Source organism: Siphateles boraxobius, unplaced genomic scaffold (assembly GCF_051911475.1).
Source record: "Siphateles boraxobius isolate OS27281-9 unplaced genomic scaffold, OSU_SipBor_1 258, whole genome shotgun sequence".
Taxonomy (NCBI): Eukaryota; Metazoa; Chordata; class Actinopteri; order Cypriniformes; family Leuciscidae; genus Siphateles; species Siphateles boraxobius.
In genome coordinates, this window is record NW_027508874.1 from 50,410 (window position 1) to 62,500 (window position 12,091).

The 12,091-nt window shown below is 41.4% G+C and overlaps 1 protein-coding gene across 1 annotated transcript in view; it reads right to left on the bottom strand.

Moving 5' to 3' along the window:
• Positions 1-10,151: 10,151 nt before the first annotated feature.
• The window catches only part of kynu (kynureninase), a 16,843-nt gene continuing 14,903 nt past the window's right edge, over positions 10,152-12,091 (bottom strand). The window contains exons 12-13 of the mRNA XM_077244035.1: positions 11,630-11,887; positions 10,152-10,390 (exon numbers count right to left, since the gene is read on the bottom strand). Coding sequence (XP_077100150.1) covers positions 10,271-10,390; positions 11,630-11,887 — 378 coding nt within the window. The 3' untranslated portion in view covers positions 10,152-10,270. The remainder of the gene's footprint in view (positions 10,391-11,629; positions 11,888-12,091) is intronic.

Genomic DNA, 12,091 nt, shown 5'->3' on the forward strand with positions numbered 1-12,091 from the left:
AGCAAATCTCAAAATGAATCTCCATTTATCATACTGCACATTAATATTGAGATGCTTAAATTGACTTTGATTTTAGGTTTCAGCTTTCTTTCTTTTAAATGATTTATTTAGACAAAATAGTATAGAATTTTAATTGGCTGGTTATAGTTGTCGGACAAAATGAAAATAATTATTGAATAAAATTGTAATATCAGTAAAAAACCAAACCACTTGAATTTAATGTTTCATAGTCTAGTCTATAGTCTACACAAACTCTATAATGAGATTTTGAATGTTCTCTGAACGTTACTTTTGAATGTTCTCTGAACGTTACTTTTGAATGTTCTCTTAACGTTACTTTTGAATGTTCTCTGATCGTTACTTTTGAATGTTCTCTGAACGTTACTTTTGAATGTTCTCTGAACGTTACTTTTGAATGTTCTCTGATCGTTACTTTTGAATGTTCTCTGATCGTTACTTTTGAATGTTCTCTGAATGTTACTTTTGAATGTTCTCTGATCGTTACTTTTGAATGTTCTCTGATCGTTACTTTTGAATGTTCTCTGAACGTTACTTTTGAATGTTCTCTGAACGTTACTTTTGAATGTTCTCTGATCGTTACTTTTGAATGTTCTCTGATCGTTACTTTTGAATGTTCTCTGAACGTTACTTTTGAATGTTCTCTGATCGTTACTTTTGAATGTTCTCTGAACGTTACTTTTGAATGTTCTCTGAATGTTACTTTTGAATGTTCTCTGAACGTTACTTTTGAATGTTCTCTGAATGTTACTTTTGAATGTTCTCTGAACGTTACTTTTGAATGTTCTCTGAACGTTACTTTTGAATGTTCTCTGATCGTTACTTTTGAATGTTCTCTGAACGTTACTTTTGAATATTCTCTGATCGTTACTTTTGAATGTTCTCTGAACGTTACTTTTGAATGTTCTCTGAACGTTACTTTTGAATGTTCTCTGAATGTTACTTTTGAATGTTCTCTGAATGTTACTTTTGAATGTTCTCTGAACGTTACTTTTGAATGTTCTCTGAACGTTACTTTTGAATGTTCTCTGAATGTTACTTTTGAATGTTCTCTGAACGTTACTTTTGAATGTTCTCTGAACGTTACTTTTGAATGTTCTCTGAATGTTACTTTTGAATGTTCTCTGAACGTTACTTTTGAATGTTCTCTGATCGTTACTTTTGAATGTTCTCTGAATGTTACTTTTGAATGTTCTCTGAACGTTACTTTTGAATGTTCTCTGAATGTTACTTTTGAATGTTCTCTGAACGTTACTTTTGAATGTTCTCTGAACGTTACTTTTGAATGTTTATGTTCCTTTTGAATGTTCTCTGAATGTTACTTTTGAATGTTTATGTTCCTTTTGAATGTTCTCTGAATGTTACTTTTGAATGTTCTCTGAACGTTACTTTTGAATGTTCTCTGAACGTTACTTTTGAATGTTCTCTGAACGTTACTTTTGAATGTTCTCTGAACGTTACTTTTGAATGTTTATGTTCCTTTTGAATGTTCTCTGAATGTTACTTTTGAATGTTTATGTTCCTTTTGAATGTTCTCTGAACGTTACTTCCCTTACGAAGGGAACTCAACGATGCGTCCATCGACGCCATGGGAACGCCCCCAGCGTGACTGCGTCTGAAGCATCTATGTCAACTAGTCCAATGGAAAGAATGAGCGTCACGGGCGGGTGACGTCATGACCAGGATATGATAAAAGCACATCCGGTGCAAACCGGCATTAGCTTCTGTTGCCTCAGCAAGCGATCTGTGTCAAACTGTCTGTTATATTTACTGTTGTCTGTCTGATATATATATATATTTATGGAAACTAAACAATTGCACAACTCTGTGTTCTCCCTGCTCGCGCTATTTAACGAGTAGGGACACACACGAGCTTTGTGTGATGTGTTTGGGAGTAGAGCATGCGGTATCAGCCTCCGAGGGGGCTGATTGCCAACATTGTGAGAAGCTTTCGCTTCGCATGCTCCGCTCCCGCCTGTCACTTTTCGAGGAAAGTGGCCGGGCTCGCAATTCTCAGGGTGACAGGTCCCGCGTCTGCCGAGGCAGCGCGGAGAATGCATTCCTGTGGATCGCGAATAGGATCTCTTTACGGGGTTGGAGACGGGTCCGCGGATCTTATCTCCTCCCTTTCCACGAGGGATCCAGTGCTCTCTCGCCGGTCTCGGAAGCCCGCGCTGCGGTCTCTTCCGCCCGGGGAGAGAGAGAAATCAATGCTTCAGTGCTCTACCTCCGAGGAGGTAGATGTGCTGGGCATTGAAAGTGACACAATCATGGGGGAAGTGAATTTGCCATCTCTTTCCCCAGCGTATGAGAAATATATATAGCCTATATATATATGATAGTTTATATATTATATATAAAATAAAGTGAATATATATAAAAAATATATATAAAAAATAATAAGCTGGTGGAAGTGTTTACTAAGGCTGTAGATAAATTAAATATTTATGGCCAGCAGAAATAAGGGGGCACTCGTCCTAAAAATAAAATAAATTAAACGAGTTTCCTTCCCTCTATTTTTCCACCTCCATCACGGGGCCTTCCATTTTTCCCGATCTGCACAGCGAGCTGTCTAGATCATGGAAAAAGCCTTTCTCCTCTTGTCTTTTAGCCCCCACATTCATGTATATTCAGATATTTGGGGGTTAAGAGGGTATGGCTATACCCCGGGTAGAACAGACGCTTGCGAGCTATCTGTCTCCCGGTTCAGTATCGTACCTGAAGGCGTCGGCTTCTCTCACTAAACCATTAAAGAAAACTATTTTTTAATCTAGTGGGAAAAGCATATATGGCAGTGGGTCTAGCATGGGCCTGCTTGCACACCATAGCAGTGCTACAAGCATATCAGGCTGACCTGCTGCGGTATTTGGACAGAAGTGAGGGAGTTTGGCCCGATGGGGTTTGAGAACTCCGTCGGGCCACAGATTTATCTCTCAGGGATGGCAGCCCTTGTGGTCACTGAGAGACACCTCTGGCTCAATTTGATGGGAATCATAGAGAAAGATACAAGATAATCTCTCCCTCGCTATGTCCAACCCCCTGGGGCTGCTGGGCGTGAGCAGCTCCAGCCGTCTAGTTTCTCATACACAACACAGCAGCCAAAGCCTTCAAAGCAGAAGCCGGATCCGAGGACCGTTCTTCACGCTGAGAAGGCTGCGGCTCAAAAGAAAAAAAGGTCCTGATGTTCACGCATCAGGCCTGTGAGGACAGCCCCGACCGAAGTGGAGCGGTGTACACCTCATTTTACGGTGCCCGTTCCATTTCGGGGTCCTCACGAGACCCTTCTGCCAACCCTGCCACCCTCGGTGCTTCAGGGCGCAGCGGTCTCCAGCGAGTCGCTGATGCTATGCTGCGGCACAGCATCGGTTTCGCGCCCTCTGAGGGGGGCCTTAGAGCGGCCAGTTCAGGTAGTTCCTGCCATTATGTTTCAGGCTCCGGAATTGGCTGTCTCGATAACACCAGAGACCAGCCTCGAGAGGCTGGTTCCCTTAGTAAATTTTCTGGCAGCGTGGAAGCTTCTGCCGAATATTTCTCATTGGGTCCTGCAGATTGTAGAGAAAGGATACAGAATCCAGTTTGGTTCTCGTCCTCCTCGTTACAACGGGGTGCTGCCCACAGTGGTGCATCCCGAGCAGGCTCTGGTAATGGAGCAAGAGGTAAAGGCCCTGTTAGCAAAGGAAGCTATAGAGCAGGTGTACTCACCCGACATTGCGTCGGGTCTTTACAGTCGTTATCTCATTGTTCCAAAAAAGGATGGAGAGCTGCGTCACATACTAGATCTTCGTCTGTTGGAGTGTTTGGTGCTGGAACTCAATTCCAAAATGCTGACACTCAAACAGATCGTGACTCAAATCAGATCCGAGGACTGGTTTTTCACGATAGATCTAAAAGACGCATACTTCCATATCTCCATCCTCCCTCAGCACAGGAGGTTCCTGAGGTTTTCTTTGGGGCAAAGAACACCAGTATCAGGCACTTCCTTTCGGTCTAGCTCTATCACCCCGCACATTCACGAAGCGTGTAGACGCAGCTCTGGCCCCGCCAGGCTGCAGTGTATATGCATTCTGAATTGCATAGATGACTGGCTGATTCTAGCGGAATCAGAACAGTTAGCGGTTCGGCACCGAGGTGTCGTTCTCGCTCCTATGCAGATGTTGGGGTTGAGGCTCAATGCCAAGAAGAGTGTGCTTTCTCCAGTACAGAGAACCACTTTCCTTGGTGTGGTATGGGATTCAGTGACGATGCGGGCCACTCTGTCGCCCGTTCGTGTAGCTGCTATCCTAACAGCCACAAAAGAGCTGAGGCTAGGCCAGTCACGCACTGTAAAACAGTTAGAGAGACTGTTGGGTCTTGTGACAGCAGCGTCCAACGGGATAACTTTTGGCCTGCTGTACATGAGACCTTTACAGTGGTGGCTCAGGACCAGAGGGTTCTCCCCGAGGGGAAACCCACTTCGTATGATCAAGATCACGCGGCGGTGTCTCCGCACCTTGGTTATATGGAGGAAACACTGGTTCTTAACCCAGGGTCCGGTGTTGGGAGCTCTTTGCCATCGAGTTGTGATCTCGACAGATGCTTCCCTCACCGGCTGGGGAGCGGTATTGGAAGGCCGCTCAGCTCAGGGCTTGTGGAGGAGTCATCATCTCTCTTGGCACATGAATTGCCTAGAGATGATGGTCGTCTTCAATGCGTTGAGACATCTCCTCCCAGACCTGAGGGGCCATCATGTGTTGTTCTGGAACAGTGACTGTTAGGCCTCAGGGCAGCAGCGTCCAATGTGATACCCTTTGACCTGCTGTACGTGAGACCTTTACAGAGGTGGCTCAGGACCAGAGGGTTCTCCCTGAGGGGAAACCCACTCCTTACGATCAAGATCACGCGGCAGTATCCCCGCGCCTTGGTTATATGGAGGAAACTCTGGTTCTTGACCCACAGACAACACGTTGGTGGCCTCTTATTTTGGTCCCTCAAGAAATTACGCTGTCTGAGGGCAGTGTATATTCCAGGGGGGGCCAGAATATTGGAGCAGACACCCTGTCGAGGCAGGGGCTGAGGCCAGGGGACTCCACCCCGAGGCGGTGGAGCAAATATGGGAGTTTTACGGCCAGGCAGAAGTGGATTTGTTCTCGTCTCAGCATACGACGCACTGTCCACTCTGGTTATCCCTCACTCAACCAGTCCCCTCGGGGCTGGATGCTATGGTGCAGACGTGGCCGAGGCTACGTCTGTACGCATTTCCCTCTGTTGCTCTGCTCCCAGGAGTTCTGGAGTGAATCCGCCAGGATGGAATAAGCCTATTTAGTAGCACCAGCCTGGCCGAGCTGAATTTGGTTTGCGGACCTAATTTTTCTCCTCGACGGACCTCCCTTGGAGGTCCCGATCAGGAGAGACCTTCTGTCTCAGGCAGGGGATGCAATATTGCACCCCCGGCAGGGGATTTGGGAACTGTGGGTTTGGCCTCTGAGGGGGCCCAACTCATAGAGAGTGGTCTCTCAACCGAGGTTGATTAGACCATTCTAAGCTCCAGAGCTCCCGCTACGAGGAAACTATATTCACTATTTCGAGAGTTTTTCACTTCTTGGTGTTACCAGCGTCAGTGGGATCCGGTTAACTGTTCAGTAAACACAGTATTCGAGTTTCTGCAAGAACGCTTTGTATCAGGTCTATGTCCTTCCACGCTTAAGGTATAATATGTGTGGCGGCCATTGCGGCTTTCCACGCCCTGGTGGGTAGTACATTTTTGGGTCGAGACCCCCTGATCACTCGTTTCCTTCGTGGCACTTTGAGGCTGAGGCATGCAACTTGCACTAAGGTGCTGGCTTGGGACCTTGCAATAGTTCTAGAAGGCCTATCTGGGGCTCCCTTCGAGCCCTTAGATTTGGTCTCAGAGAAGTTCCTTTCTTTTAAGACTATTTTCTGCTAGCTATTTCGTCCCTATAAGAGTCAGACCTTCAGGCCCTTTCGGTCCCCACCTGCCTTGAGTGCACTGGGATGGCCAAGGCAATCTTACCCGAAACATGGATATGTTCCAAAGGTGCCTACCATTATTCCGAGGCCTATTGTGCTGCAGGTTTCTGTCCTCCCCCATTTTTCGGACCAGGAAAAGCTGAACCTCTTGTGCCAGTGCGAGCACTGGACACTTATGTTCATCGGACTTCTCTGTCGAGAAAATCCAACCTATTGAGCATATAGATAGTCGAGACTATTCTTCTTGCTTGTGAGTCTTCTGGCCAACCATTTGGTGGTCAGGGCTCATTCCACTAGGAGTATGGCTTCTAAGCGTATTATCTGGAGTTCTCTCCAAGACGTTTGTGATGCGGCGGGCTGGTCCTCACCGCTCACATTCATGAGGTTTTACAGCTTGGACCTGGATGCTGCCCCAGGTTCTCAGGTGCTTAGTGCTTAGTTACAACAGACTGACACTCAGGTACTTGGAATTCTGGCGCTTTGGGTATTCTCGTTCCCATGGCGTCGATGGACGCATCGTTGAGTTCCCTTCGTAAGGGAACGTCTCAGGTTACTATTGTAACCATAGTTCCCTGAGAACAGGGAACGAGACGATGCGTCACCCTGCCATACTTCCTGCATCCCTGTGATCGGCTTGCTTCGGCAATTTTCGAAGCTAATGCCGGTTTGCACCGGATGTGCTTTTATCATATCCTGGTCATGACGTCACCCGCCCGTGACGCTCATTCTTTCCATTGGACTAGTTGACATAGATGCTTCAGACGCAGTCACGCTGGGGGCGTTCCCATGGCGTCGATGGACGCATCGTCTCGTTCCCTGTTCTCAGGGAACTATGGTTACAATAGTAACCTGAGACGTTTTGAATGTTCTCTGAACGTTACTTTTGAATGTTCTCTGAACGTTACTTTTGAATGTTCTCTGAACGTTACTTTTGAATGTTCTCTGAACGTTACTTTTGAATGTTCTCTGATCGTTACTTTTGAATGTTCTCTGAACGTTACTTTTGAATGTTCTCTGAACGTTACTTTTGAATGTTCTCTGAACGTTACTTTTGAATGTTCTCTGAACGTTACTTTTGAATGTTCTCTGAACGTTACTTTTGAATGTTCTCTGAACGTTACTTTTGAATGTTCTCTGATCGTTACTTTTGAATGTTCTCTGAACGTTACTTTTGAATGTTCTCTGATCGTTACTTTTGAATGTTCTCTGAACGTTACTTTTGAATGTTCTCTGATCGTTACTTTTGAATGTTCTCTGAACGTTACTTTTGAATGTTCTCTGATCGTTACTTTTGAATGTTCTCTGAACGTTACTTTTGAATGTTCTCTGAACGTTACTTTTGAATGTTCTCTGAATGTTACTTTTGAATGTTTATGTTCCTTTTGAATGTTCTCTGAACTTTACTTTTGAATGTTCTCTGATCGTTACTTTTGAATGTTCTCTGAACGTTACTTTTGAATGTTCTCTGAACTTTACCTTTGAATGTTCTCTGATCGTTACTTTTGAATGTTCTCTGAACGTTACTTTTGAATGTTCTCTGATCGTTACTTTTGAATGTTCTCTGAACGTTACTTTTGAATGTTCTCTGAATGTTACTTTTGAATGTTTATGTTCCTTTTGAATGTTCTCTGAACGTTACTTTTGAATGTTCTCTGAACGTTACTTTTGAATGTTCTCTGAATGTTACTTTAGAATGTTCTCTGAACGTTACTTTTGAATGTTCTCTGAACGTTACTTTTGAATGTTCTCTGAACGTTACTTTTGAATGTTCTCTGAACGTTACTTTTGAATGTTCTCTGAACGTTACTTTTGAATGTTCTCTGAACGTTACTTTTGAATGTTCTCTGAACGTTACTTTTGAATGTTCTCTGAACGTTACTTTTGAATGTTCTCTGAACGTTACTTTTGAATGTTCTCTGATCGTTACTTTTGAATGTTCTCTGAACGTTACTTTTGAATGTTCTCTGAACGTTACTTTTGAATGTTCTCTGAACGTTACTTTTGAATGTTCTCTGAACGTTACTTTTGAATGTTCTCTGAACGTTACTTTTGAATGTTCTCTGATCGTTACTTTTGAATGTTCTCTGAACGTTACTTTTGAATGTTCTCTGATCGTTACTTTTGAATGTTCTCTGAACGTTACTTTTGAATGTTCTCTGAATGTTACTTTTGAATGTTCTCTGAATGTTACTTTTGAATGTTCTCTGATCGTTACTTTTGAATGTTCTCTGATCGTTACTTTTGAATGTTCTCTGAACGTTACTTTTGAATGTTCTCTGAACGTTACTTTTGAATGTTTATGTTCCTTTTGAATGTTCTCTGATCGTTACTTTTGAATGTTCTCTGATCGTTACTTTTGAATGTTCTCTGAACGTTACTTTTGAATGTTCTCTGAACGTTACTTTTGAATGTTCTCTGAACGTTACTTTTGAATGTTCTCTGAACGTTACTTTTGAATGTTCTCTGAACGTTACTTTTGAATGTTCTCTGAACGTTACTTTTGAATGTTCTCTGAACGTTACTTTTGAATGTTCTCTGAACGTTACTTTTGAATGTTCTCTGAACGTTACTTTTGAATGTTCTCTGAACGTTACTTTTGAATGTTCTCTGATCGTTACTTTTGAATGTTCTCTGAACGTTACTTTTGAATGTTCTCTGATCGTTACTTTTGAATGTTCTCTGAATGTTACTTTTGAATGTTCTCTGAATGTTACTTTTGAATGTTCTCTGAATGTTACTTTTGAATGTTCTCTGATCGTTACTTTTGAATGTTCTCTGAACGTTACTTTTGAATGTTTATGTTCCTTTTGAATGTTCTCTGAACGTTACTTTTGAATGTTCTCTGATCGTTACTTTTGAATGTTCTCTGAACGTTACTTTTGAATGTTCTCTGATCGTTACTTTTGAATGTTCTCTGAATGTTACTTTTGAATGTTCTCTGAATGTTACTTTTGAATGTTCTCTGATCGTTACTTTTGAATGTTCTCTGAATGTTACTTTTGAATGTTCTCTGAATGTTACTTTTGAATGTTCTCTGATCGTTACTTTTGAATGTTCTCTGAACGTTACTTTTGAATGTTCTCTGATCGTTACTTCTGAATGTTCTCTGATCGTTACTTTTGAATGTTCTCTGAATGTTACTTTTGAATGTTCTCTGAATGTTACTTTTGAATGTTCTCTGAACGTTACTTTAGAATGTTCTCTGATCGTTACTTTTGAATGTTCTCTGAACGTTACTTTTGAATGTTCTCTGAATGTTACTTTTGAATGTTCTCTGAACGTTACTTTTGAATGTTCTCTGAATGTTACTTTTGAATGTTCTCTGAACGTTACTTTTGAATGTTCTCTGAACGTTACTTTAGAATGTTCTCTGATCGTTACTTTTGAATGTTCTCTGAACGTTACTTTTGAATGTTCTCTGAACGTTACTTTTGAATGTTCTCTGAATGTTACTTTTGAATGTTCTCTGAACGTTACTTTTGAATGTTCTCTGATCGTTACTTTTGAATGTTCTCTGAACGTTACTTTTGAATGTTCTCTGATCGTTACTTTTGAATGTTCTCTGATCGTTACTTTTGAATGTTCTCTGAACGTTACTTTTGAATGTTCTCTGATCGTTACTTTTGAATGTTCTCTGAATGTTACTTTTGAATGTTCTCTGAACGTTACTTTTGAATGTTCTCTGAATGTTACTTTTGAATGTTCTCTGAACGTTACTTTTGAATGTTCTCTGAACGTTACTTTTGAATGTTTATGTTCCTTTTGAATGTTCTCTGAATGTTACTTTTGAATGTTTATGTTCCTTTTGAATGTTCTCTGAATGTTACTTTTGAATGTTCTCTGAACGTTACTTTTGAATGTTCTCTGAACGTTACTTTTGAATGTTCTCTGAACGTTACTTTTGAATGTTCTCTGAACGTTCTAAAACAAGTAGAAACATTCAAAAAATGTTAGACGAACATCCAACTGAAAAATTACATAAACGATGCATAAAAGTTATTGTGCCAACATTTTGAGGACATTATTAAACACTAGATAACTGAATGAACGTTTTATTAGTATTACTGGAAGAACGTTTGTTCATAACCTTGCCAGAACGTTCTCTGTTAGCTGGACTATAGTTTAGCACAAAATCCTTTGAAATCCATCAGAACAGAGGCAGACGAGAAGAAAAATGTTTATTGGCCATACAAACATTCACATATAAAATTGAATCTCTCTCGTCATGTTTAACGAGCAGCTTCACAGAGTAACAGCAGCCAATAAAAGCTCTCGTTCCCAAGTGTTATTCTCCGCTGGATCTCAGCGCTGATCCCAGAACGCTGATGAAGCGATGGACGTCAGTGAAGGAGTTATACAGCGGCACCGGAGCCACTCGCAGCACGTTAGGCTCACGCATATCACACTGAAAAACAGCAAACACACACTTACAACACACACTTACACCCTCAGAATACACCGCCTGTAGGGGAGAGCGGGGCACACACTAATGCGGGGCTAGTTGTCACACACTTGTTTTAAATACTTCCACACATAACATCTTAGTGTATTTACTAGTTGCCATATCTCCACTATATAGAGACTAAATTGCGCCAAAATTTGGAACAACTTTCCAGATATGACAGAACATTTATTTAACCATAGCAAAAGTAAATTTCTCACTGTCTTGTGTTTTTTTTTTTTTTTTACTGTTTTTTTGTGTTTATTTAAAATGAGACAAACCTGATATTGTTTTAATCTTATATCCGTTATTTAACAGTTCATATAGTTCTTTAACGCTGATCTATCACTCTCGCTTGGTTTAAATCCCAGTTGTGCAGGCGGGGCATGTTGTCACACTGCGCTACAATGAGTCCCTATTAGAACTTACTATTTTATTCTATACTTTTATGAATTCTATTGAGAAACCATGCGAAAAAGATGAATAAAGACTGAGAGTCAATGTTAAGAAATGATTCATTATTATTATGTTTTGAACTATGCTGCTGTGTTTTACCTTGTGTTTGCTGTCAAACTCACACAAAAAAATGTGTCTGATATATTTTTTGATTAGATCAGATAACATTTAATGTTATCATTTAACATATAATGTACCTATGGGGCATGTTGTCACATTTCACTTCCATTATTTCGGGGTAAATCAAGAAAAAATTATACACTGTATTAATGAAACCAAACCACATAATTGTCTTAGACGTGTGAAATTAATGTGGGGAAAAATAAATACTGCTGTATTAGGCCTATTAATGCCAATTAATCGCAATGAAACCGAATTAATGCCAATTAATCGCAATGAAACCGTACGTGATTTTAGCAAAGGAATCCCTATGAGATCATAATTGTCTCGGAATAAACAGAAGATAAACTGCCGTATTCTGTGTCAGAAACACATCATCTCACAGAAGGAGGAGCTCAGCTGTCCTGATGAAGTGAGTTTGGAGGAAAAACATGTTATTAAATGTCGTCTTTTGTTGGACAAGAGGTTCAGAAATGCTTCTCATGTTTGGAAAGATGTTTGACACGTGTTGCTTTTTCAAATGCACGTTATAAGCGGCTATTTCAAAATCGTGATGAGCTGAATCGTTTAAGCGGTGCGGCGCTAGTGTGTGTGTGTGTGTGTGTGTGTGAGAGAAGCGATACGTACAGCGACTCCTCGCTTCTCCAGCTCTTGATACACGGCTCTGATTGGCCGAGAGAAGGACAGTGACAGCTGACAGCCTCTCTGCTCGGGGTCAGAGGGCGTGATGATGTCAACGCAGGGTCCATCGGGGTCAGAGGTCGTGGTGATGTCATCGGGGTCAGACTGGTCTCTGGTGCAGTAGTGTGTGATCAGAAACTCCAGATACCCCGTCAGAAGCACAGACTTACTCCTCAGATCCTTCATAGTCGTCTTGTTAAAAATCTGGACATCATATTTACAAAAGAATGAATACAAAATACGTCATCTGCGTATGAGTTATGATCAGATTTAGGGAAACGGTGAACAAAGAAATCTTTAAATCTAAACATGGAAGACCATTGGTTGAGCAGGATCTTGTGGCACTCAGATATTAAAATGATATCAAAAAGCAATAGATGAAGAAGATGCATCATATGTGTTATAATG